This window comes from Podarcis liolepis (assembly GCF_965112155.1).
Source record: "Podarcis liolepis genome assembly, chromosome: 4".
In the NCBI taxonomy this organism is placed as follows: domain Eukaryota; kingdom Metazoa; phylum Chordata; class Lepidosauria; order Squamata; family Lacertidae; genus Podarcis; species Podarcis liolepis.
The window spans coordinates 105,987,398-106,015,101 of record NC_139558.1 but is presented as its reverse complement, the minus strand read 5'-3'; the positions used below and the strand labels follow the sequence as shown (position 1 = coordinate 106,015,101).

Here is a 27,704-nt window from a genome sequence, read left to right as displayed (position 1 = left end):
GGTAGTTCTTAAGTTGGGTCTTTTCAGTCTCTGACTTTGGTATGAGTGAAATATATGCCTCTTGCCACGATTCAGGGGCCCTTTTCCCCTCAAGGATCTCATTGCACACTTCTCTTAGTGGTTGAGTTAGCCATTCCTTCAACGATTTGTAGTATCTGGAAGTCAATCCATCTGGTCCCGGAGATTTGCCCAATTGCATGTTCTGAATAGCAGCCTCTATCTCTTGTTCTGAGATTCTCTGGTTCAAGTCCATCTTACTTTGATGAGAGATGTTTTGTAATCCATATTTTCCCAGGAATTTGTCTATATCTTCTTCATTTTGGGGGCCTTGAGTGTAAAGCTTTTTGAAATAACTTACGAAGCAGTTTCTAATTTCATTAGGTTTAGATATATTCTTTCCATCCACCTCCAGGCTTGTAACTGTATTTAGTTTCTGCCTTTTCTTCAATTGCCATGCCAAGAGTTTACCACATTTATTTGCTGATTCAAAAGTCTTTTGCTTCATTTGCTTTATCTTCCATTCAATCTCTTGGTTCATCAATTCCATATATTGTGTTTGATATAACTTGATCTCTCTTAAGATGTCCTGAGATTTTGGTTTTGTTCTTAATTTTCTCTCTCCTTCCTTTATCATTTCCAATAGCTTCTCTTTTTTCTCGTTTTGTTTTTTCCTCTTAATTGAATTTTGTTGAATCAAGAATCCTCTCATGACCGCTTTACTTGCATCCCAGATCACTCTTTTCTCCACGTCGGTCCTCATATTTATTTCGAAATAATCTTTTAAAGTCTTTTGGGCCTTCATAAGAATCTCCTTGTCCCGAAAGAGGGTGTCATTCATTCTCCATCTGAATTGACCAGTTGTTGTAAGTTTCATCTCCATCTTCACGGCGTTATGGTCGGAGCAAGTTTTTGGGCAGATTTCCACTTTCTTAATCTTTGGAGCCATTCCACTAGTAACCCAAATTTGATCAATTCTGGTCCAGGTCGTCATTACTTGGGAGAAGAAGGTTCCCTCTCTCTCCAGAGGGTTCCTTGTTCTCCATATGTCTATCAAGTCCATATTTTCTGTCATTTCAAAAAAAGTCTTAGGGAGTCTCCCTTCTTTACTAACTGTTAGTCTTTGTGCCTTGTCCATGTTGGTGGAGACCACACCATTCATGTCTCCCATGATTATCATATTGTAATCCAAATAGTCAGAAAGAGTTTCATGAAGTCTCTTAAAGAAGTCAGATTTGCCTTCATTTGGCGCATAAATTCCAACCACTAAAAATTTTTCTCCTTGAATTTGTATTTCCACTGCCAGATATCTCCCTTGTTCATCCTTAAATATCATTTTTGGAGCCCATTTTTCCTTAACATATATTACAACTCCTCTCTTCTTGACTTTGTCTGATGAGATAAATTCTTGTCCTAGCCTTTTATTTATAAGTAGTCTCCTGTGGGCTCTGGTTATGTGAGTTTCTTGTAAACATATCAAGTCCAATTGTTCTCTGTTCAGTATGTGAAATACTTGTCTTCTCCTCAAAGGCACATTGAGTCCATTACAATTCCAACTAAGGAGTTGCAGAGCCATCTTGTTATTTTTCTAAGGCTCCTCCAACAGCTCCAAGTTGTTGCTCTTCTTCTGATGGTGGTGGTTTTTGTCCAGTCGAGAGATTCAGGATCTCCAGTGCTCTCCTCTGTTCTCCAAGTACGTCCACAATCCCCTTCTGTAGCTCCTCCTGATATCTTGCCAAAAATTTTTCTTTATCTTGAATTGTCTTTATTTTTACCTTCTTTAACTTGTAGTCAAATGACAGTCCTTGTGGGAACTCCCACCTGAAACGGATGGAATTTTTCTTTAGCAAAAGAGCTAAGTCCTTGTAGAAGTTTCTTAAATCCAAAATATGTTTTGGGATGTCTTTGAAGAACTGTGCAGTTGAATTTCCAATTTGCAAGGCCTTTTCAAAGTGTAGTCTTAATATTTTGTCTCTTTCCTCCTTGGATCTGAATGTAATCAAACAGTCTCTCGGGGTCTTTCTGTCTTGCTTTTTTCCCAATCTAAAAGCAGTCGTAATTTTGAATTCGTCTTCCTCAAGGTCCCAGCAGTCCACAAACTCCCGTGTCAGATATTCCACAAGGTTGTCTCTTTCGTTCTCCGGGATCAGTCTTAATTTTAAGTTTCTCTCTTTCCTCTGTAAGTCCCACAAGGCCAAAGTTGAGTCATGCTCATAGACCTTCTTGGCAATCGGCTCTAATTTCTCCTGTGTCTCTCCCGCCGTAGCTTTGGCATCTTCCGCAATTTGACGCGTAGTGGCATTTTCCTCCACCAGTTTATTTATAGATTCTGTATTCTGGTTTAATCTTACTGAAATTTCTGCTAATTTTAGTGTGTTCTCTGAGGTCTGTTTTGTTAAAGACTCCAAAGTTTGGTTGATCTTAAGCAGCGCATCTGTCACAGCTTCCATAGAGACGGCTGTCCCTTTATCTTGTCCTGTTGTTCCTGCTGCTCCAGTTGTTGGGCCTGAAATTGATCCTCTTTTCTTTGCCTGTTGTTGCTGCAGCTGTTGTTGTTGCTGATGGTGCTTGGTCTTAGCTCTTGTGACTATCTCTTCTTGTGGGCCACTCATGTCAAGGTCACTTCCCACGGGAATTTTCTCCCTTGGAAAGTTCCACTGTCAAGCTGTGGCAAACTTTACTTTATCCTCTAGAGGGAGCAAGTCAAAATGGCCATAGAACAATGTTCCAAGTACAAAAAACAGGGGAGATTGTCCAGAATACAAAACAAGAGCTTAACACAGTCCAAATCAATATTGCTAGAAAGCTTGTAGCTTTAAGCTGCCACAGTTATCCAGTTTGTATTATTTCTTCTTATACTACAGAGTAGCCAGACACTGTGGGAACTTTGTATCAAAATATCACTTTACAGGGAAAAGTCAGTTCAGTGTGCTAAAAAAAAAAAAAAGGCAGACCGTTTCATGCTTTCAGATGGGTGAGACGGCAGAGATTTTTAACTTCCAATAGATCATGCAATTATTAGTCCAATTCACCTCCCCTCTGCCCTGCTAGCTGGAGGGGGGATCAAAGGTCCAAAATGTCCGGTTTAGCTGATTAAAGAGCTGGTTTAAACGGATGCAAGTTTAGAGCTCCGTTGCTTTCACTTTCATGCAGTCGGGGGGAGGCAGACTTCCTTTGTTTAGATCTCCCCCGTTTTTAGTTCAAATTTTAAAGTTTAGAGGGTCCCAGTTATTTTTCAAGTCTTACTCACGGGAATTCAGTCCGAATTTTCTTTTCAGGAAGGAATCGGCGCTCTCCGCTAATGGCGACGCGGCTTCACTTCGCAGGCTGGGTAGCGACTCTCAGCACCGCGCTCGCTCCCGGTGTCGCTTTCACGGTACCGGGGGGCGCAAAGGTGCCCACCGAGTCTCCTTGTTCTCAGGCTTCAGCGCCTGGGATTTTAGGGGTCCCCCGCTTGCCGTAGCAGGTAAGACCCGAACTTGCGAAGCAGTCCTTCCCCGGAGCTCGGGGCTAGGACCGCCATTAAGCGCTGGCACCGACCGGAAGTCTCCCGATGAGATAAATTCTTGGCCCAACCTTTTGTTAATCAATATTTTCCTATGTAGCCTTGTCACATGCGTTTCCTGTAGACAAATTAAGTCCAATTGTTCCTTTTTAAGTATATGAAAGACCTTCTTCCTTTTCTCCGGGGAATTAAAACCGTGAATGTTCCAACTTAATAGTTGCAGAGACATGATGTAATTAAATTTACTCTCCTCCAACTGCTCCCAATAATTCCTCTTCTTCTGACGGTGTTATCACTTTCTTTGTCTTATCCACTCCCAAAGGTGGTAGTCCTTTGTCTAGTAATCCTAGTGATAAGGTTCTAAGCTCTCCTTCCGCTCCTTTTTGCAGGTCTTCTTTGTGGTCTCTCAAAAATTTTCCCTTCTCCTCCACTGATCTTATTTTAAACTTCTTGCCTTTAAAGCTGAAAGATAGGCCTTGAGGGAATTCCCACCTAAAAATAATTCTGTTTCCTCTCAGCAAAGTCACCAGATCTCCGTATTTGGACCTGAGTTCCAGAAGATGTTTTGGGATGTCCTTAAAAATTTCTACTCTTGACTCTTGTATTATCAAAGTATTCTGGTAATGCAGACTCAAAATTTTATCTCGCTCCTCTTTAGAACGAAGGGTAATCAAACAGTCTCTCACTCTGTTTTTTCTCCCTTCTTTTCCAAGTCTAAAAGCGTTTATTATTTTAAAATCTTGCTTGTCCTCCAATTTCCAAAAGTCTGCAAATTCCTGTGTCAAGAAGTCGATCTAGCTATCTTTCTCAAGTTCAGGTACCGCTCTGACCCTCAAATTGGTCTGTTTTTCCTTCAACTCAATCATAGACAAAAGTTCCTGATGGTCCCCAAGCTGTTTGCTTATCAGCGTTATCCTTTCTTCTACGGCAGCTGCTTTTTCTATTGCTTCCTGAGCCGTCTTTTGGTTTAATTCTGACTGTTGCAGTAATTTTTCGATAGAATCTGTGTTAGAATTCACCTTCTGACCCAGGTTGTTAATACTTGTAGTGTTCTGGTCAATTTTATTTGATGCTTCAGCCACTTGATTACTTAGAGCCAGTGTGGTGTAGTGGTTAAGAGCGGTAGTCTTGTAATCTGGGGAACCGGGTTCGCTTCCCCGCTCCTCCACCTGCAGCTGCTGGGTGACCTTGGGCCAGTCACACTTCTCTGAAGTCTCTCAGCCCCACTCACCTCACAGAGTGTTTGTTGTGGGGGAGGAAGGGAAAGGAGAATGTTAGCCGCTTTGAGACTCCTGAAGGGGAGTGAAAGGCGGGATATCAAATCCAAACTCTTCTTCTTCTTCTTCTTAATTTGTCCAATGTTTCATAGATCTTATTTAAAACAGAAGTAAATCCTTCTTCTGTCATCCCTTTTGACCCAGCTTGCACTGGGTCTTCCTCTTGTGGCACAGGAGGGCCAGAGGCAGATGCCCTACGCTGCTGCAGTATTGCACTGGTCGGTTGGTATCTCACTTTGCCTGATCTTGTTACCTTTTCATCCGATTTTGTTTGCTTTTCATCCATGGCACTTCATCTGGAAGTCAAGGTCACTCCCACAGTCAAACTTGTTTTGCTGTGAGGCTTTCCCAGGCTGGTGCTAAGTGGAAAATTCCCCGGCCAGTTACAACTTTTTTCAGTAAACCTCTAGGGGGACACAGTAGCAATCAGAAGTAGTGCAACAAAATGTCTTAATAAATGTTCAAAAGCCCCCTTCAGCAGAAGAGTTCACAATGTCAAAGGTTTCAAAGTATCAGTTTTGCAGAGTTAAATGTTCAGCAAATTACATTGTTCATAAAGAGTGCTGTTCACAATATAGCCAGTCTATTCAGTCTGACAGTCTGTTTCCAGGGATTAAGAGGTGGTCTTGCGTCCCTCCTTTCTCTCTTATATTTTAAATAGGCACAATAAATACTGTCCCTTCTTCCCTCCCTTTCTTTCAATTCAGGGAGGGAATTCCTTAATTTGACGTTTAAGATTTAGATCCTTTTAAAGCTCCTCGCCGGTATTTGGCTTGGATGGTCTTTGCTTTGATCTTTCTACAAACCGGAAGGTGGACTTCCTCTTTGCACCTTCCCGCATTCAGTCTGAATTTTACTTTATTTTCTTTTAATTTTCAGTCATAGTACTTGACCTACTCACGGGTTGTTGTTTTGACAGCCGAATTGTCAGAGGAAGAAAGGTCAGCGCTCTCCGGCAACAGCTGCGCGGCTTCACTCCACAGAAGTAGCGATTGACTCTCACAGGGTCCCTTTACCAGTTGGGGGGGCGCTTTTGGCACCCGCCAAGTCCCACGGCCGCAGGCTTCCTCCGCCTGCGGTTTTTGAGAGGGTGTCCGTTGCGCCGTAGCGGGCAGACCCGATTCCTGCGGAGCTTCCCCTTCCTAATCAGAAGGAGACTGCCATTGCCGTTGGCGCCGCCTCCGGAAGTGAGAAGAAATCATTTTGGTGGGGGTATACGCAGGGCCGTCTTAAGCATAGCTGGCGCCATGGTGCAAAGATCCCTTCGGCGCCCCTCCCCCCGTTCCCCAGAGTTCATGACCTTTTTTAAGGGGGAGGGAACCCCAAAGTTGTTGACTTTTTAGGAAAGGTTCACCAGAATTCCAGAATTGTTGAGCTTTTTTTAGACTTACACATTATCTCTGCTTGGGAAAGGAAAACAGGAAACATAAACTTCTTTAGTTGCTCATTAATTAACAATGCACTTATATATACAACACCTCCACATTTTGTTTTTTCTTGTTTTTTTAAGACAAATTATCTTAATGTAACACCTTGTTTTTAGCAATGTTGATTTCTTTTTAAATTCAGATCTTTTAAAAAAACAACAACCCTAAATGGCTGCAAAAATTGAAAACCATCCAAGAGGCTCACGGCAGAGCAGAGCCAGAAATTATAGATAAAGCCTAAATCTGGCAACAGACAGGAAGGGGTTCCCCCCCTTAACTTGGGGTGTGTGTTAATATAAAGGTAAAGGTACCTCTGAACATCAGGTCTAGTCGTGACCGACTCTGGGGTTGCGCGCTCATCTCGCTCAAGAGGCCGGGAGCTGGCGCTTGTCCGAAGGCAGCTTCCGGGTCACGTGGCCAGCGTGACGAGGCCGCATCTGGCGAGCCAGCACCAGCGCAGCACACGGAAACGCCGTTTACCTTCCCGCTATAAAGTGGTCCCTATTTATCTACTTGCACTTTGGGGTGCTTTTGAACTGCTAGGTTGGCAGGAGCTGGGACCGAGCAACGGGAGCTCACCCCGTCGCGGGAATTCGAACCACCAACCTTCCGATCAGCAAGTCCTAGGCTCTGTGGTTTAACCCACAGCGCCTCCCGTGTGCTAATATATGCATGTGTAAAAGAGAAAGAAATCTATAAGCAAGTGATGCTATGCAGCAAGAACTAGCTAATGTGATCTGCACAGAAAACAACAGAATTAGGAGGCATCATTGTTATAAACAAAAGCCAAAGATCCAGAAGGAATTGTCAGCTGTTATAGCAGTGCAACACTTCAGGCCATTTTTGGGCACAAAGAGGACAGATCAGTGTGACTTTTTCATTCTAAGCACTATCAGGGCTTTTGTTGCACTGCCCACTGTGATCCAAGCCAATTTTGCTTGTGTTCCTTTGACCCACAATAATTCTTAAGTACACACTCAATATCAGATTGCAGAACTAGCTGGAACATACCCAAGGGAAAGCATATTATTGTTCAGAGGTGCATTCCCTTTTTTTTTAAATAATATTTATTAGAATTTCAAAAAAAAGTTACAAAAATAAAGAAAAAATAGAAACAAAAAAAGAAACAAAAAATACAAAATACAGAGAGAATAAAAACAATTAAAAGTAAATCCATCTTTTCATGTCTTGCCTTTCATTCGCTTATTTCCCTGACCTCCTCACACCTCCCTTTTTTGTATTCCAATTCAAATAGTTACTTCAGCAAATCCTTTCCCTCTTTGTTTTTAACTTAATTCTTTATCTTAATATATTATAACTTTACATTTTCACCTGTTAACAATCCATTTTTACATACTCCTTTTAGACATTACGCTAAAACCACTTAAATTAATTCCGACATCATTTTAACATTCATTAATTTTGCAATGTTTCTGTAGATAGTCTTTAAACTTCTTCCAATCTTCTTCCACCGACTCTTCTCCCTGGTCTCGGATTCTGCCAGTCATTTCCACCAATTCGATATAGTCTATCACCTTCATCTGTCATTCTTCCAAGGTGGGTAGATCTTGTGTCTTCCAATACTTTGCAATGAGTATTCTTGCTGCTGTTGTAGCATACATAAAGAGAATTCTATCCTCCTTTAACACCAATTGGCCGACCATGCCCAGGAGAAAGGCCTCTGGTTTCTTCAGGAAGGTATAATTAAATACCTTTTTCATTTCATTATAAATCATCTCCCAGAAAGCCTTAATCCTTGGGCACGTCCACCAAAGGTGAAAGAATGCTTTCCTTTCACAAGAGATTAAAGGAAAAGAAACACGGGGGGGGGGGAGGATAATCTTACTTACCATATTTTTCTCTCCATAGGGCACACCTGACTATAGGGCGCACCTAGTTTTCAGAGGGGGAATTCAAGGGAAAAAATATGATCGCCCCCCCCCCGCAGCTCTGGGAGCAGCAGACAGGCTGCAGGCAGCCTGTGCTCTTCTCCCAGTCCTTCCTGCTTTTGCGGGAGGTGGGGGAATTCCCCCATCTCCCGCAAAAGCCCACAGGAGCCACACACCCTTTAAGGAGCGCATGGCTCTTGCTGGCTTTTCTACGAGGTGGGAGAAGGGACTGATGCGGCCAGTCAGTCCCTTCTCCCTCCTGGGGAAAAGCCCGCAAGAGCGCACAGAGCTTGTGTGCAGTTCCATAGAACACACACACATTTTCTCTTGCTTTTTAGGAGGGAAAACGTGCGTCCTAGAGAGCGAAAAATACGGTAAATCATATGAGATAGTTCTCTGTTAAAGCACCTGATAGGATATACTAGTAGCGGCTTATGGAACACAGGAAGCTGAGTTTATAGTTTACTGTGACTGGCAGTGGTGAGGGTTTCAGACAGGGGACATTCCCAGCTCTACCTGAAGATATTGAGGATTGAACCTTGGATCGATTTACTGCATGCAAAGCAGCAGCGCTCACACTACATGGGAATATATATATATATATATATATATATATATATATATATATGGGGTTCAAGACAGCCTCCATGTTCTGTAGTCTCAGATGCATGTGGGCCAGCTAAAATCTGACAAGTCACTCCTGGTCTTTCTTGTGAAGATTTATTGCTTCTCCGTCCAGTTACGCTCCGCTTCGAGCGTCTGCCGGCTTCTGTCCTCAGCGTGATCACGGGAGAAAGCAAACGTAGCAGAATGCACAGCGAAATGTGAGAAGGGCAGTAAATCAGTCCAAACAGCTTCTTCTATTCTAGAAGCTTTATTGTACAGCAAATAGCTTATTTACAATCCATCAAAGACCATCAGTGTCCAGCTGCATTTTCTCTGACTCCTCACATCCTCCGTGCAATCTGAAATCGAAAGCACTCTCTTCACAGCATAACAAGCTGTTGACGTAAGGTCCTGGCTTACTTCCTTTGTAAGCCCTTCCCCCTTGAGCTCGAGACACAGAAGGTGTTCACTACACCCAACAGGCTTAAATTGTCCAAGCAAAATGGCCTAGCTTTGTTGGGATACTGCCGGGGAGACGGAGGCATCAGGCAGGCCCCCAGCTTGCTCCGGACGATCACTGGTCTCCCGTGGAACAGCATCAATCAGTTAGCGACACGAGCCTCAGTTAAGCTCCAAGACCCGTGTATAAATCATCTCTCAGCAGAGTGTATAAATCATCCACAACGAAAGAGGCGGACAGAGAAATATGTGCAAGCAAAAATGTACAGCATTTATTCAGAGTAGTTCAGGAACAAAGGAGAGCATGACTGCTTGCCTTTGTGTCCAACGAAAAAGCCGTAACACAAAAGCTACATAGGACGGAAGTTCCCAGCAGTGCTGGGAGTAAACAGGCATGTGACACACAAACGTCATGCCTGTACCCTTGTAAGGTGGAATATCCTAACAAGCCTAACCTGGCCCAAAAATGAGGAAAAAGTGCTGAACTTCGATACACCTCAGTCAGTAAAGCATGAGACTCTTAACCTCCAGGTTGTGGTTTCAGTCTTGGGCAAAAGACTCCTGCATTGCAGGGGGTTGGACTAGATGGCCCTGGTGGTTCCCTTCCATCTCTGTGAAGGGTTCTGCTATTCTGTTGTATCTGAAGGGCTGTTCACAGGGAAGATGGAGAGATGCTTGTGCTGTGATTCCTGCACTGGAGGGGGTTGGTCTAGAGGACCCTCGGGGGTCCCTCCCAACCATCCAGTTCTGTGGTCCTATAGTTAAAATACTCATGGGATGGGATGTGCCCTGCCAAACCACCCTGTAGCCCAAGCCCCATTCACCAGGCCAGACCCGGTGAGCCGAAGGAGCGCTCCGCAGTGGCAACGGAGCTGCCCAGGAGACAGTTTGGGGAGAGAGAGAGTCAGAGGGGTTGGAGGGAGGGAGAAGTGGCTCTGATCTGAGTGGATCATCCGCTCTGAGGAGAATATCTATGGAGCCAGAGGAAGGAGCCTCACAGCTGAGATGGGGAGACCATGTTGAGGGTCTGAAGGGAGTATTCAGATGGGAGAGAAGCTGGAGGGAGAAGCTGTGGGAAGACTCTCTTCTTCTGGGGTCTTCTTCCAGTCAGGAGGAGAGAGATCTTGTAGGAAAAGGAGATTCCAAAGTCCGTGGCAAGTCCGTGGCAAGTGGCCCCTCGTTTTGAAGGAAGCTGGGCTGTGTCAAAAGTACCTCACAGAAATCGAGTTGGACCTGATGGCCCTTGTGGTCTCTTTCTACTGATACGGAAGGAGGGGGGGGGAGCAACCTTTCTCCCCTCCACCGCTTCCTGAACGGGCCCGAGGCGATGATCTCGATAGTGCCCAACTCTGCCTAGAACCCTCAGCCCCCACATCGTTGCACAAGCACCACACTATACCCCTGCCTTGCTAATAAAAGGCTCTTCTTTCCTTTCTCCATACGGGCGAAATAAGCCCTGATCTTCTCTATGCCTTCCTCTCGCCCTATTCCTAACGTGAGTAGACCGCATCATAATAAAACTCCATTCACTATACTGAGCTCCGCTTTAGCCAATCACAGCCATGCATTCGCCTTGCAGGAGCTAGCTCAGGAGCTACTGCACGCCTCATTTCACTCCTGACAAGCTGCTGACGGCCCCCCACTGTGAGAACAATGGATCCGAAACCAGGGACCTCATAAAACTGTCAAAATCCTGTTACAATGTATCCATTCTTGCTACAATATGTCCGTTCTGTTTCCGATCTTGATTAACGGTACGGAATAGGTCGGAAAGCATGGAAACCTTCAGAAATTGATATAAAATCAACCGTAACACCGATTTCCTCGCTCTCGGTGTCATTCAACTCAGCTCCCTGTGGACTCCATGATGTGACCCCTACCTCCATAATCTCCGAAGCGACAGGACACGTACACAGGAACTTCTCAATCCTGTCAGATCGCTTCGCCTCACCCTTCCTCCGGGCAATATTAGGTGGCAGACGATGCATATCTCTGGCCCATTGTCTTGCCACCACCGGTACTCAATAAATGCTTACTTATGTGTATCTCTCACTCTGCATATTTCCCCCTCCCTTATCTCAAATGTTAATTACTGTGACCCTGCCTCTCTTATACATATTCGTGACGTGTTAAATATATTCATGATGTAACCCATGGAACCCAACCTTCTCATAATGTATGCATGACGTTTCTCACACAGTATTCTGGGAAACGGAGGGAACTTTTAAAAGTCTTTGTCGCCCCATCCTCGGGGTTCAATGCCATTTTGAACCTGTTGCGCAATAAACTTCGGGTCTCCGCAGTTTGCTCCTGTGTCCGGCTGAACTTACTTTTCCCGCTAGGACCCGCGGACTTAGTCCGACGAGTCGGGTGGCAGGGCAACTCCGCACCCGAATTTTTCCGTGACACTACTCTATGACTCTATGATTCTATGACCCATCATAACTAAGTGAGGGGATGAGAGAGAAGCCGCAGAAAAGGAGTTCAGCCTTTCACCACCTATTCTGGAAACCTGAACATCTCCCTGAAGTGCAACAACTGAATTGGAGGGAAGCTGCGCCTGCAGAACCGTGTTTAATCCTGAGACATTTAGCTGAAGTAGTAAGTTAACTTCTACCTGAAAGAACACATCTCCTGTCTTCACTTTGTTTCACCATTCTCTTTTTTTGTAAATACAACTTTCCTTGTCTCCTTATCTCCTGCCAGAGACTCCCTGGATCGCAGTTTCCCTCACACAAGACGCCTGGATTTTATTTGGGACAATTAGCAGGGAGACTCTGCTGCGCAGGAGACAGCGGACTGACTAACAAGACATGCGAAAGGGATCTCGGGGTCTTGGTGGATCCTAAGATCCACCTGAGTCCAACATGTGATGCAGCAGCAAAGAAGGCAAATGTTCTTCTCGGCTGCATCCACAGAAGTGCATCGTGTCCAGATGGAGGGAAGTCCGAGTCCTGCTCTCTTCTGCCTTGGTCAGAATCCATACCTGGAATCCTGTGCGAAATTCCGGCTGCCATGATTCCAGTTTCTTAAATTTGGTTTGCTTAGGGAATATCTATCCCTTTTGATCTTGCAGAGCTCTGAAGTAGCCTCAGAAGCTGCCTTCTGCTGAGCCTGACCAAGGGCTCCCTCTAACCCTGTATAGTCCACACTGACTGGCAGCAGCTCCCCCCAGTTTCAGGCAGGGGTCTCATCCAGCCCTTGCGGGAGATGCCAGGGGCTGACCCTGGGACATTCTGCATGCCACGCAGATGCTCTTGGTTCCCCATATTTCACTAGCCTTTCAACGTTATTCTGTTAGCAACCGTGGAGATTCCACCTGCCTCTTTCCAAAGGAGAAAACTCACCTATTTGAAGAATTTGAAGTGATGCATCATTTGTATACTTTTCATGTGTTCTATGTTTTCAACATCCCTGAGTTCTCTCTCTTGGTGAAGGGCGGTATATCAATTCAATTAACAACAACAATTATTATTATTTATTCATTCATTTATACCCCACCCATCTGGCTGGGTTTCCCCAGCCACTCTGGCCGGCTTCCAACAAAATATTAGAATGCAATAGTCCATCAAATATTAAAAGCTTCCCTAAACATAACAACCATCCATTTTTAGTCCACTGAATTAGAAATTCAGCATTTCTGGGAGGGGAAATGGCATACTATTGAGTGTTTGCTTAAGAAAGTTTTGGTTATTCATGATGAGAATGGGATTTATTTATTTTGAACCTCGCATGGTTCCTCCTTCGCAGCCAGTGCAATGGTTTCAGCAGTGCTGGAACTCAGGACCCGCTGCCTTGAGGGACACCTAAGAGCAGCTGGGCAGGGGAAAGGTCTCCCTTGGGAGGTGGGGGACTCTCCTTCCTTGGAGGTTTCTCAGCAGAGATCGGACATCTGCCATGGATGCTTTAGCTGAGATTCCTGCCTTGCTGGGGGTGGGACTAGATGACCCTGGGATCCCCTCCTATCTCTCCACTCCTGAATTCTAGGAGGAGCTTCCTTGCCTCCTGCAAAGCCCTTTTCCCTGCAAGCTCTTCCTCTGGTTTCTGGCCAAGGGAGGGAGATGCTCAGAGTCCAGCCAGAGCCCCCCCCCCAAAAGGGACCGAGGGAGATGCTGAGAGCCCAGCCAAGAGCCAAAGCCCCCCCCCCAAAGGGACCGAGGGAGATGCTCAGAGCCCAGCCAAGAGCCAAAGGCCCCCCCCAAAGGGACCGAGGGAGATGCTCAGAGCCCAGCCAAGAGCCAAAGGCCCCCCCCCCAAAGGACCGAGGGAGATGCTCAGAGCCCAGCCAAGAGCCAAAGGCCCCCCCAAAAAGGGACCGAGGGAGATGCTCAGAGCCCAGCCAAGAGCCAAAGGCCCCCCCCCAAAGGGATCGAGGGAGATGCTCAGAGCCCAGCCAAGAGCCAAAGGCCCCCCCAAAGGGACCGAGGGAGATGCTCAGAGCCCAGCCAAGAGCCAAAGGCCCCCCAAAGGGACCAAGGGAGATGCTCAGAGTCCAGCCAAGAGCCAAAGGCCCCCCCAAAGGGACCGAGGGAGATGCTCAGAGCCCAGCCAAGAGCCAAAGGCCCCCCCAAAGGGACCGAGGGAGATGCTCAGAGCCCAGCCAAGAGCCAAAGGCCCCCCCAAGGGACCGAGGGAGATGCTCAGAGCCCAGCCAAGAGCCAAAGGCCCCCCCAAAGGGACTGAGGGAGATGCTCAGAGCCCAGCCAAGAGCCAAAGGCCCCCCCAAAGGGACCGAGAGAGATGCTCAGAGCCCAGCCAAGAGCCAAAGGCCCCCCCCCAAAGGGACCGAGGGAGATGCTCAGAGCCCAGCCAAGAGCCAAAGGCCCCCCCCAAGGGACCGAGGGAGATGCTCAGAGCCCAGCCAAGAGCCAAAGGCCCCCCCAAAGGGACCGAGGGAGATGCTCAGAGCCCAGCCAAGAGCCAAAGGCCCCCCCCAAAGGGACCGAGGGAGATGCTCAGAGCCCAGCCAAGAGCCAAAGGCCCCCCAAAAGGGACCGAGGGAGATGCTCAGAGCCCAGCCAGAGCCAAAGGCCCCCCCAAAAGGGACCGAGGGAGATGCTCAGAGCCCAGCCAAGAGCCAAAGGCCCCCCCCCAAAGGGACCGAGGGAGATGCTCAGAGCCCAGCCAAGAGCCAAAGGCCCCCCCAAAGGGACCGAGGGAGATGCTCAGAGCCCAGCCAAGAGCCAAAGGCCCCCCCAAAAAAAGAGACCGAGGAAGATGCTCAGAGCCCAGCCAAGAGCCAAAGGCCCCCCCAAAGGGACCGAGGGAGATGCTCAGAGCCCAGCCAAGAGCCAAAGGCCCCCCCAAAAAGGGACCGAGGGAGATGCTCAGAGCCCAGCCAAGAGCCAAAGGCCCCCCCCCAAAGGGACCGAGGGAGATGCTCAGAGCCCAGCCAAGAGCCAAAGGCCCCCCCCCAAAAGGGACCGAGGGAGATGCTCAGAGCCCAGCCAAGAGCCAAAGGCCCCCCAAAAAAGGGACCGAGGGAGATGCTCATAGACCAGCCAAGAGCCAAAGGCCTCCCCAAAAAAGGGACCGAGGGAGATGCTCATAGACCAGCCAAGAGCCAAAGGCCCCCCCAAAAGGGACCGAGGGAGATGCTCAGAGCCCAGCCAAGAGCCAAAGGCCCCCCCAAAGGGACCGAGGGAGATGTTCAGAGCCCAGCCAAGAGCCAAAGGCCCCCCCAAAAGGGACCGAGGGAGATGCTCAGAGCCCATCCAAGAGCCAAAGGCCCCCCCCCAAAGGACCGAGGGAGATGCTCAGAGCCCAGCCAAGAGCCAAAGGCCCCCCCAAAGGACCGAGGGAGATGCTCAGAGCCCAGCCAAGAGCCAAAGACCCCCCCAAAAAAGGGACCGAGGGAGATGCTCAGAGCCCAGCCAAGAGCCAAAGGCCCCCCCAAAAGGGACCGAGGGAGATGCTCAGAGCCCAGCCAAGAGCCAAAGGCCCCCCCCAAAGGGACAGAGGGAGATGCTCAGAGCCCAGCCAAGAGCCAAAGGCCCCCCCAAAGGGACCGAGGGAGATGCTCAGAGCCCAGCCAAGAGCCAAAGGCCACCCCCAAAGGGACCGAGGGAGATGCTCAGAGCCCAGCCAAGAGCCAAAGGCCCCCCCCCCAAAGGGACAGAGGGAGATGCTCAGAGCCCAGCCAAGAGCCAAAGGCCCCCCCCAAAGGGACCGAGGGAGATGCTCAGAGCCCAGCCAAGAGCCAAAGGCCCCCCCAAAAAGGGACCGAGGGAGATGCTCAGAGCCCAGCCAAGAGCCAAAGACCCCCCCAAAGGAACCGAGGGAGATGCTGAGAGCCCAGCCAAGAGCCAAAGGCCCCCCCAAGGGACTGAGGGAGATGCTCAGAGCCCAGCCAGAGCCAAAGGCCCCCCCCAAAAAGGATCCCTTGGCATAGGCGGAGCCAGGGGGAAGCTGCCATTATAATGTGTCAATCTATGGGTGTGGGGGAGGGGGCGCGCCCCCCCCCCCGAGAAGCTGCTCTGGTCCAGCCGGGAGGGGGGGGAAGGGAGGGGGGAGGCAGTTGCACAGGCTCCCCACTCCGCCCCAGTTGCTCCCCTCTTTGGCCAAGCCCTCCACTCCCCCCCCCCCAATTTCTGCGCTGCAGCGATGGATTAGAGAGACCCTTCGCGAGCCGGGATCTCTTCGGGGCTCAGCTGGGGGACTCGGCCCTGCAAGGGTTAAAGGGATCCGAGCTGCCTTCCTAGAGAGGACAGGAAGCGGACGGGGGGGGGCAGGTCCTCCAGAGCCAAGCCCCCCCCTCCCCAGTCCTTCCCTGCTTGGGTGTCTCTCCTGCAAGGGCTGCCTCGCTCTCCCTCCTGGGATCTGGTGAGTCTCCTCTCTCTCTGGGATCTGGTGGGGGTCCCAGGGCTGCAGCAGGGGAGGGGGCCTGGGGGGCCTGATCTGCTCCTGCAGGGGTGGGGACCCCAAGTCAGGGAGGAGAGGGTCCTGCCAGGGAGGGGCCAGGTCTGCCACGCTCTCCTTCCTGCAGATCAGAGGATCACAAACTCAGTTGGCCTTCCGCCCCCCCTTTCAGAAAAAAAATGACTCCCCCGAAATCTCCCTTCTTTAAACAAAGGAGTCCCATTGAACAACAGAGGAAATATCTGCAAATGGTTTTCCAAAGATGGACGAGGAGGTGGACAACCCCCCCCCCCAATAAAACCCCCCAGGGAGGGAGGACTGAAAGGTGGGAGAGAAAGGAGAGGAGTAAAGAGAGGGATCCCAGTTTCCCAGAGTCTGGCTGCTGCATTGGGGACCAGTTTCCCAGTGTCTCCCAGGGCAGCTCCCCACGGAGGCCACTGCAGCAATCCCCTCGCACCCAGAGCAGGGCATCCCAGGACCACATCCTCTCTCTCCCAAAGGGATTGTTGCTGGCAAAGCAGCCGGAAATGGGCGCTGCTACTCCCTGAGCCTCCAGGGACCTGGGCATCAGTGGCTGTGTGTGTGTTAAGCCATCTAACAGAATACTAATACTAAATTGCCCGCTTAAATTTCAAGGGAGATGTCTTTGGCCTCATCCACTTGGCCCTCAGGGGGTTTGCCAGTTACACACCTGGCCCTCAGAGCAAAGGAAAAGGGACCCCATCCCAGGAGTCTGTCTTGAGAGCGGCAGAGAGTCCAAGTGCAAGAAAAGCAGTGGGGGAATGTGCCCGGAAGTGGGGGTGGGGGGAGCAACTCCTGAGGTCCCCCGGATGAGGACCCCCACTAGAGCCAAGCATCCATTTTCCACAAGATGCAAATGACTCCTTTGTCAGTCAGTTCTGACTACATGCATTTACTTTACGGAAGCATTTAATGTTTGATGAATTACTGTATTTTAATATTTTGTTGGAAGGCGCAAAGAGTGGCTGGGGAAGACCAGCCAGGTGGGTGGGGTATAAATAATAAATTCTTTTGCTAATGGGGCCTCCTGCTGCCGTCGTAAGATTTCTGTTCTCATCCTGAAGCAAAGTTCTTAACCCAAGGGACTATTTCTGGGGTACCACTGTAATTAGAATACCGAGGTACCACTGTAATTAGAATAGGAAAGATCAATATCAGATCCATATTTTCTGCACTAAGAAATGCAAACTGACAGACCCTCAGGGAATGAGCTGCTCTTCTCATTAGGCCTGAAACTCAGCCAAGATTGTGAATATCGTGTTCTTGCTGATAAAGAGTTAACTCCAGCTGCGATGTGTCGGATTTCCTGCCCAGATAACTCTGTGACACCAGCCTTCTGAATGTCGCCAGTAGGATTCATCTGTAGTTGCAGTTTTCATGGAATCCTAGAGTTGAAAGGGACCCCAAGGGCCATCAAGTCCCACCCCCTGCATTGCAGGAGTCTCAGCTAGATCCTCCAAGACAGATGGCCATCCAAACTAGGCTTCTTGTATTTCTATATTCATCACTGAGTGCTGAAATAGGCTTCTAAGCAGCGGACAGACGAGAACAAATGGAGGCCAGGATTCACCTAGCCCTCCCCATCTGATGCAAAATATAGCCTGCCCCCCATTCCTCCCCCTCTCCATGCCCCCTTGAACCCCTGGAATTTGGCTGTGGGGCACTGGGAGGGATCCTCTTCAGAACAGGACATGAGGAGAGGAGAAAGGGGATCCTTCCATCTGGGAAACGGGAATCCCTGCGTAGGCAGGATGACTTGAAATCCACAAGGAAGAGAACCACCTATTTGCACAAAGATGAATACCCATAATTAAAAGCTGAATAAAATAATTCAATTAAAACGTCAAAATAGCTACCCATAATAAAAATGTGCAGCAAAGCAATCCTATTGAAACAACGCAGCAATTAACAGGAAGGAAAGAACAGAGCATTGTGTAGCAGATCATATTTCTGCTGTCTTAGAGGAGGACATTTCTCTTTTCTTTTAGGGTCCAGTGTGCTTTGAAGACATCTCTCTCTGTTTCACGGACGAGGAGTGGGCGTTGCTGGATCCTGACCAGAGAGCTCTGCATAAGGACGTCATGGAGGAGAATCGTGGGATCGTGGCCTCTCTTGGTAAGGCTCCCTGTGGGATCGTCCTATCTGCCTGGAAATTCAAAAATACCTCTATGTAACAAACCTCATATATTTTCACAGAGCTCAACAGCGCCCCCCACAACACCTGGGAACCTAACACCCCCACAAGAAAGAGTAAATTACAGCTTTTTCTGAGAACCATCTTCCTCCAGTTCTGCCTTTTTATACCACGATTCGGCTGGTCTGAACTGCCCAGGCATCTTAAATGTCAGCTTCAGAGTTGTTAGGAAAGCTAGGTAGCTCCTGTCAGGTTTTTCATTTCAGCATCCTCCTTTAGGAATAGAGGCCACAGTTTTACCTACCTTGATGCGCTGAGAAGCACCCAAGGGCCCAGCAGGGTCTGAAGGATGCTGTTGTGCCCGACAGGATTAAGTAAACTGGGCTCTGTTCTCGGAGGAGTCCCTGGCAAGATGGTCCCCTCTTGGGAGCCATAATTGATGGAGTCTGCTTTTGGCCTCCAGTTGGGAATTGGCATAATAATAATAATAATAATAATAATAATAATAATAATAATAATTTATTATTTATACCGCGCCCATCTGGTTGGGTTTCCACAGCCACTCTGGGCATCTTCCAACAGAATATTAAAATACAATAGTCTATTAAACATTAAAAGTTTCCCTAAACAGGGCTGCCTTCAGATGTCTTCTAAAAGATGATGATCAGGTCATAGATCTGGCCTCATGGACCATTTCTAGCTCGACCCAAATATGCTTTGCCAGTCATCCAGGCACTACGAATGAGCAAGACACACAAAATTTTACCTCCTGCCCTCTGAGCCAAGTTACCATATTTTTCGCTCTGTAAAGGTAAAGGTACCCCTGCCCGTATGGGCCAGTCTTGACAGACTCTAGGGTTGTGCGCCCATCTCACTCAAGAGGCCGGGGGCCAGCGCTGTCCAGAGACACTTCCGGGTCACGTGGCCAGCGTGACAAGCTGCATCTGGCAAGCCAGAGCCACACACGGAAACGCCGTTTACCTTCCCGCTGGTAAGCGGTCCCTATTTATCTACTTGCACCCGGGGGTGCTTTCGAACTGCTAGGTTGGCAGGCGCTGGGACCGAACAACGGGAGCGCACCCCGCCGCAGGGATTCAAACCACCGACCTTTCGATCGGCAAGCCCTAGGCGCTGAGGCTTTTACCCACAGCGCCACCCGCGTCCCTTTTCGCTCTATAGGACGCACTTTTTCCCCTCCAAAGATGAAGGGGAAATGTGTGTGCATCCTATGGAGTGAATGCAGGCTCCCTGGCTTCAGCGATAGCAACGCGAAGCTTCTGAAGCATGCGCTCCGGAGGCTTTGCATTGCTTTCGCTGAAGCCAGGAGAGTCTGGTCTTTGAGGCTGGCGGTGGGGGAAAGCAGCGCTTGCCCCCACCGCCAGCCCCACAGGCTCGTGCGACGCCTTCGCGCTGCTCCTGGACCTGGGTGTGTGGCTCCTGTGGGCTTTTGCGGGAGATGGGGGAATTCCCCCACCTCCCGCAAAAGCACACGGAAGCAGCACGCTCTTTAAAGGCTGCGCGGCTTCTGAGGGCTTTTCACTGAGGTGGGGGAATTCCCCCACCTCGTAGATAAGCCCGCAGGAGCCACGCAGCCTTTAAAGAGTGTGCCGCTCTTGGGGGCTTTTCCCCAAGGAGGGAGACGGGACTGACTGACTGACTGAGTCAGTCCCTTCTCCCTCCTGTGGGCTTTTGCGGGAGATGGGGGGATTCCCCCACCTCCCGCAATAGCAGGGAGAAGGTCTGGGAGAAGCGGACAGGCTGCACCCAGAGCTTGGGGGGATCATATATTTTTCCTTGATTTCCCCCTCTGAAAACTAGGTGCGCCCTATGGTCAGGTGCGCCCTATAGAGCGAAAAATACGGTATTCTTGAAGTGGGAATCTTCCTCATGTAGCCAAACCATCCATCCCCATCCACACACAAGAGGGAGTCACTAGGTTAGGGGAATCCCAAGGTTTTCAGAGGTACATGCAAGTCCCATTAAAAACGGGATTATGATGAGGACTGGATGTCCTCACTGCCCACAGCAGAATATGCTGACCACTGATTTCTCAGTCTGGACAGGTGGGTTTGAGACCCTCAAAATAAAATCTGAACAAAATTGGTGAAGCAGCAAAGAGTTTATTGGTTACATAGACATCCTTGCAAGCACGGGTGTCCAAAAGTAGGCACACACAAACTTAGCAAAACACAAGCTACATGCAGTGCAAGTTCTTTCTCCTGTTTCCCCATTGGCTGGGCATGCGCAGGGTTTACAGACTATGGAGGTGCAGGTTAACTCTGTGTCCAGGGCGGCTGTCTACCAGCTCCATCTGGTACGCAGGCTGAGACCCTACCTGCCCGCGGACTGTCTCGCCAGAGTGGTGCATGCTCTAGTTATCTCCCGCTTGGACTACTGCAATGTGCTCTACGTGGGGCTACCTTTGAAGGTGACTCGAAAACTGCAATTAATCCAGAATGCAGCAGCTAGACTGGGGACTAGGAGCGGCTGCCAGGACCACATAACACCGGTCCTGAGAGATCTGCATTGACTCCCAGTGCATTTCCGAGCACGATTCAAAGTGTTGGTGCTGACCTTTAAAGCCCTAAACGGCCTCATCCTGTATACCTGAAGGAGCGTCTCCACCCCCATCGTTCTGCCCGGACGCTGAGATACAGCACCGAGGGCCTTCTGGCGGTTCCCTCATTGCGAGAAGCCAAGTTACAGGGAACCAGGCAGAGGGCCTTCTCGGTAGTGGCACCTGCCCTGTGGAACGCCCTCCCTTCAGATGTGAAGGAAATAATCAGCTATCTTTTCTTTAAAAGACATCTGAAGGCAGCCCTGTTCAGGGAAGTTTTTAATATTTAATGCTGTATTTGTCAGGCCTGGTCGTTGTCCTCTTCAGATCACCACACAAACGCTTCTTGTTCTTTTATAAAACTTTTTGTTGCGTATTAACAAAACAATCTTATAAACGGTTCTTAACTCTTCTTCCTCAGAGTCACTTCTTTCAGATAACCTTCTGAGCTCTGCTTCTCGGTGACCAGCCACTCTCAACATGGCGAAGGCGCCCTTCCCTTCGCTTTCCTGCTCTTTTTCCTACCCTCCTGGCTAGAGCTGGCCTGGATCTCCCCTCCTCCCAATCTGAGCTAGAACTGAACCCTTGCCTTTCCTGGGAACAGCCGGTCCCTCCCTCTTGTTCCTCTTGCTCTCTTCTGTTAGATTCCTTGGGGAATGCTTTCTCCCTCTGGGAAACTGGAAACGTCTAACTCTTCCCTGACAGTATTGTTTTTAACACTTGATTGGAAGCTGTCCAGAGTGGCTGGGGAAACTCAGCCAGATGGGCAGGGTATAAATAATAAATTATTATCATCATCATCATCATCATCACAATTAAAATGCTAAAATACCCACCCTTGTTGACATCTGCCCTCACCCTGAATTCTGCCATCCACCCCTCATATTTACCATTGTCCTTTTTTGGTCAATGCCTCTATGCCTTTGTCTGTGGACGTAAGCCATGCTCTAACCACCAGTTGTTCCAGTTACAAGCGTAAGCGAGTTCTTTGCCTTTTGAAGCCAAGAGGAGAGAGCCACATCTCTCTTTTTTTTGGAAAAAAAGGAATATAATTTTTAAAAGTAATTATATTATAATTATATTATAAAAGTAATATAATTTTTATTTGTTTTCCATTTAACATTATGCATTCACATCATCATTATCCGCTATACCACCCTGGCTCTTTGGAGCCTCAACTTCCTTCCCTCCGGCCTCAGATTTCGAAATTAACCTTTATATCATTGCAATTTGTACATTTTCCAATTCTTATTACACTCATTACAGAATGGCTTAAAATTTAAATATAGAAAGGTAGAAAATTTCTCATTACAAGTCTTCAGACAACCCTGCTAGTGATGTTAATTGCTTACAATAATCTTTCAGATATCGTATAAATTTACTCCAACCCTTTTGGAATACTTAATTGTGCTGGTTTTGAATTTTTCCTGTCAGTGTCACCAGATATGCAAAGTCCATCATTTTCATCTGCCAATCTTCTAACAGAAATTCTCACCATGTCAATTAATACTTAGTTTGTTACCCTTTAGCTTTAATTCTGGCCTTGCAACGTCTTCCCATGGAGTGAAGCAAGTTTCTTAGTTCTGCTGCTGTGATAATGTGAAACCAAGATGGAATTATTGCAACTATTAATTGGGCTTTATTGCTGGGTTGCTTCTGACTAACACGTTTCTTTAGTTGGCTCCATAGATTTTTGATTGGGTTAAGGTCTGGGCTATTCCCAGGCCATTCCAGCAGCGGAATATGATTATCTTGAATCCACCTTTTGCACACAGCAGCAACATGACATGGAGGTGAATCCTGCGGAAATAGAAAACAAATAAATAAATAAAAAGGTTCAGTACAGTATCTGGGAAAACATCACATGTGGAATGCTTCAGTTTGGGCACAAGTATTTCATTTATGTATTTTGGAGCATTTACATTCCTTTGATGACACAAATTCTGCCCACATCTTTTGCTCACATATTTCATGCCATCAGTACCAAGCAAGGAGATTGGGGTCTCATCACTCCAAAGAACTCTGTCCCATTGTTCCGCTGTCCAGTTAACATGGGTTTTAGTCCAGTTTAATCTTTTCCACCTTTGCTTGAGAGATAATGGCTTTTCCCTTGGAATTCTAGCATTTAGACCAGTCCTTGCACTCAAATTCACATTACATTGCACCATGTCATCTTGTAGACACCCAGATGATTTCCTTCTGTCCTGTAGGCACAGACTCTCCATTCTTCTGTCACGTTCGCAGTCTCTCCATTTTCAATTGTCACTTGCTGTTGTGCACCTTTTCCTGCCTTTACCAGTCTGATTTTGTAGTGACTGAGTCTCCTTAAACCTCTTCAAAAATATAGCTTTTGTTATATTTCCCCCAATCTTGCTTCTAATTTCTCCATAACTATAGCCTTGTTCACTTAATAGTACTATTTTACATTGCTTTATGGTTGACCAGTCAACTCTTTGTGCCATTTTAAATTTTTTATCATGTTCTGCAAACTCGCTAAATGAAAGAACACAAAAGAACCAACAACAACTTGATAGCAATCACATAACACACTGACAAAACAAAATAAAAAAATTCCTTCCAGTAGCACCTTAGAGACCAACAAAGTTTGTTATTTGTATGAGCTTTCATGTGCATGCACACTTCTTCAGATACCAGCTCATACCAATAACAAACTTACTTGCTCTCTAAGGTGCTACTGGAAGGAATTTTTTTATTTTGTTTCGGCTAAGGAAGATCAACACAACTACCTACCTGTAACACTGACAAAAGTCATCCTAAGCAAGTTGTGCTTCCTTTTTCTGGTTATTTTGCTATAACTTTTGATTTGAATTCACATAATTGAACAAACTTTGTTGCATTACATTCTTGATTAAATTATCTTTCCATTGTTAAATAATTTCACGATATTACTCCAAAAGAAGTGCTGTTATGGATGACTGGCAGAATCCACGATCAGGGAAAGGAGACGGCGGAAGAAGAATGGAAGAAATTTAAAATCTACCTTAAGGATTATTATAAACTTGCTGAATGTTAGAATGTCGAGGTTTGAGTAAGAAAGGGTTACAGCGATATAAGACTAGATTGAAGAAAAGATTAAGAGGACAGAGGACTGACAGACATATTTAGAGTTGCTAAAAACTTTTGGATATTGGGATGCAGAAAGGGGAGGTATGGGGAAGTCCGGGAAACATAGTTTATGAAAAAAAAGGTTATGAATTTATATGTGTTTGTATGTCTTTATATATGTTTGTATTGTCTTAAAAAATTTGTAAAACCAATAAATTTTTTTTTTAAAAAAAAGAAGTGCTGTTATGAGCCGGTGTTATGAGCCATCAAACCTCTGAAATACACCTTCCCCCAAAAGGCTTCCACAATTTTACCACTGTTGTTGTTTAGTTGTTTAGTCGTGTCCGACTCTTTGTGACCCCCTGGACCAGAGCACGCCAGGCACTCCTGTCTTCCACTGCCTCCCGCAGTTTGGTCAGACTCATGTTTGTGGCTTCGAGAATTTTACCACTACTGTATATCAAACAAAGCAACATTCAACAACCATTAGAATCTAATAATAAATATGTTGGTTAATGACAAACAACAAAGGTAATGAACACTCACCCAACTCCCTTCAGTTCTTCATTTGTTCCTGAGGCTCTAATCCCTTTTTGTCTCCATTACAGATTGTGATGAATTGGAAATCGAGAACAAAGGTGACCACAACAACATCCCCAGAGAGGAGAAGCCACGGAAAAATTTGGAGTGTGGAGAGAGATGCAGTCACAGCTCCCATTCTACATCCCATCAAAGAAATCACATTGGAAAGAAACCCTATCAGTGCATGGAATGTGGAAAGAGCTTCAGTAGGAGTTCCTCTCTCACTTCCCATCAAAGAATTCATACGGGGGAGAAACCCTATCAGTGTGTGGAATGTGGAAAAAGCTTCAGTCAGAGCTCCTCTCTTACTTCCCATCAAAGAATTCATACAGGGGAGAAACCCTATCAGTGTGTGGAATGTGGAAAGAGCTTCAGTCAGAGCTCCTCTCTTACTTCCCATCAGAGAATTCATACAGGGGAGAAACCATATCAATGTGTGGAATGTGGAAAGAGCTTCAGTCATAGTGCATCTCTCGCTTCCCATCACAGAATTCATACAGGCGAGAAACCCTATCAGTGTGTGGAATGTGGAAAGAGCTTCAGTAAAAGCTCCTCTCTCACTTCCCATCAAATAATTCATACAGGGGAAAAACCCTATCAGTGTGTGGAATGTGGAAAGAGCTTCACTCATAACTCCAATCTCACTTCCCATCAGAGAATTCATACAGGGGAGAAACCGTATCAGTGTGTGGAATGTGGAAAGAGCTTCACTGATAACTCCTCTCTCACTTACCATCAAAGAATTCATACAGGGGATAAACCCTATCAGTGTGTGGAATGCGGAAAGAGCTTCACTGATAACTACTCTCTCACTTCCCATCAGAGAATTCATACAGGGGATAAACCCTATCAGTGTGTGGAATGCGGAAAGAGCTTCAGTCATAGTGCATCTCTCACTTACCATCAGAGAATTCATACAGGGGATAAACCCTATCAGTGTGTGGAATGCGGAAAGAGCTTCAGTCAAAGCTCCTCTCTCACTTCCCATCAGAGAATTCATACAGGGGATAAACCCTATCAGTGTGTGGAATGCGGAAAGAGCTTCAGTCATAGTGCATCTCTCACTTCCCATCAGAGAATTCATACAGGGGAGAAACCCTATCAGTGTGTGGAATGTGGAAAGAGCTTCAGTCAAAGCTCCTCTCTCACTTCCCATCAGAGAATTCATACAGGGGAGAAACCCTATCAGTGTGTGGAATGCGGAAAGAGCTTCAGTAAAAGCTCCTCTCTCACTTCCCATCAAATAATTCATAAAGGGGATAAACCCTATCAGTGTGTGGAATGTGGAAAGAGCTTCACTCATAACTCCAATCTCACTTCCCATCAGAGAATTCATACAGGGGAGAAACCCTATCAGTGTATGGAATGTGGAAAGAGCTTCAGTCAGAGCTCCAATCTCACTTCCCATCAAAGAATTCATACAGGGGAGAAACCGTATCAGTGTGTGGAATGCGGAAAGAGCTTCAGTAACAGCTCCTCTCTCACTTCCCATCAAATAATTCATAAAGGGGAGAAACTGTATCAGTGTGTGGAATGTGGAAAGAGCTTCACTCATAACTCCAATCTCACTTCCCATCAGAGAATTCATACAGGGAAGAAACCGTATCAGTGTGTGGAATGCGGAAAGAGCTTCAGTCAGAGCTCCTCTCTTACTTCCCATCACAGAATTCATAGAGGGGAGAAACCCTATCAGTGTGTGGAATGTGGAAAGAGCTTCAGTCATAGTGCATCTCTCACTTCCCATCAGAGAATTCATACAGGGGAGAAACCCTATCAGTGTGTGGAATGTGGAAAGAGCTTTAGTCGGAGCCACTCTCTCACTTCCCATCGAAGATTTCATACAAAGGTTGGAAAAACCATTATACAGCTTTAGGAGAAAGGCAAATCAGCACCTTTTAAACCAGGCCTTTGGCTGATTGACATGTAATGTCCTTTTCAAATGTGGTGGGGAGGGGGTTATAGTTGTGTATTGTGTTTTTATATTGTGCTTTTATGTTGTAACTGTCCTTAGACCTGTGGCTGTAGGGATTAGCAGCCAACTCTTCAAGGCCAAGGGGTCTTTGCCCCCCAATAATATATTTGAGGGGGCCACCCCCCCCAGTTGGTAGGCATCGCCATTCCAATGGCATGCATGCATCATGTGATTGATTGGGCTAGGCGGGCCTTACCTGGCCCCCCACCAATATTTTATTCAATTCAGCACCACTGGGTCGGGTGGTATACAAATTAAATAAAGACATAAATCGCCTTCCTTTGCACGTGTTCCAACTTGTCATTATCCTTCTTTATTTTCATCTTTAAAATTTATGTACCCTACATCTGAAGATTTCACACTCTAAACATACAGGATGAAAGCATGGCGTTCTCAAAAACATGTAATGCCAGAGAACTAGAGAGAACCAACTAAGTTCTCAGTGTCACGTTTCATCCTACAAATGCAACGTGGGAAGAAACTTCTCTTCGTACTCTGTGACGAATCACTTCCTTTTTCCACGCTCTTGAATACTCAAAGGCTGGCCAGCCATTTCTGAGAGGCTATCTGTGGAGTTCGGCCTTTCACCTACATTCTGGGAGAGTGTTTCCATGACAACTTCCCCTCTCTTTGCTCTGGGCCATCTTCCAACCCTGGCAACTGCTTAGAATCAGAAGCTTCCTGTATCCTGACATCAGTGTTTATATAGAGAAGAAATAAAAATGTCAACTAATACCAAGAAGAAGAAGAAGAAAACTTTATTTGCGTAGCCGACAGGCCATAGCATCAAGGACAAACACCGACAAAAATACATTACAAATATAATTACCATAAAATCTTATGACCTATTAAAACCCTAGGTAGAAGCTGGATTATCATTCATCCATGACCCTCTGTCCCATGGGCGACGGCCTTTTCTCTGGAAGATTGTTCCAGGTCAGTTAAGTAAATAGACCAGCCAGATTGAAAGATTATAAATATAACCTCGGAGGGATGGTCAGGACAGGGAGAAAGATAATAATTACCAGATGCAGATAAATCAATAATCTCAGTACTTAAAACTTGGCAGAGGTAATAAAATGATAATAATAAAACATAATGATAATAATAAGATCCTAGGCAAGGAATCCGGGTGACGACACTGATGTCATTCAGATAGCAGCTCTCAGTCTCATTGCTCTCTCGATAAATCTGGCAACCTTCTCTGTTGTCGAGCTGTTCTGGTCGGCTAGGAGTGAGAACAATTTGGCTTCACAAGAGCGGCCCGGGATGGCAGATAGGAGCGGCGTGATGGTCTCGTCCCTGAGATCTTTATATAGGGAGCAAGACAAGAGAACGTGTGACACAGTCTCTA

At 47.0% G+C, this 27,704-nt stretch overlaps 1 protein-coding gene and 1 long non-coding RNA gene across 7 annotated transcripts in view; both read left to right on the top strand.

Moving 5' to 3' along the window:
• Positions 1–26,636, top strand: part of LOC310705058 (uncharacterized protein) — a 261,167-nt gene extending 234,531 nt beyond the window's left edge. For all 6 annotated transcript variants that reach the window (XM_083499392.1, XM_083499393.1, XM_083499388.1 and 3 more), the window contains one exon: positions 24,405–26,636. In XM_083499392.1, coding sequence (XP_083355518.1) covers positions 24,405–26,251 — 1,847 coding nt within the window. In that variant the 3' untranslated portion in view covers positions 26,252–26,636. The remainder of the gene's footprint in view (positions 1–24,404) is intronic.
• On the top strand, positions 11,600–12,536 carry LOC310705419. The gene is made up of 2 exons (XR_014525260.1): positions 11,600–11,761; positions 11,867–12,536. It is a non-coding gene; the product is annotated as an uncharacterized lncRNA (long non-coding RNA).
• Positions 26,637–27,704: the final 1,068 nt, after the last annotated feature.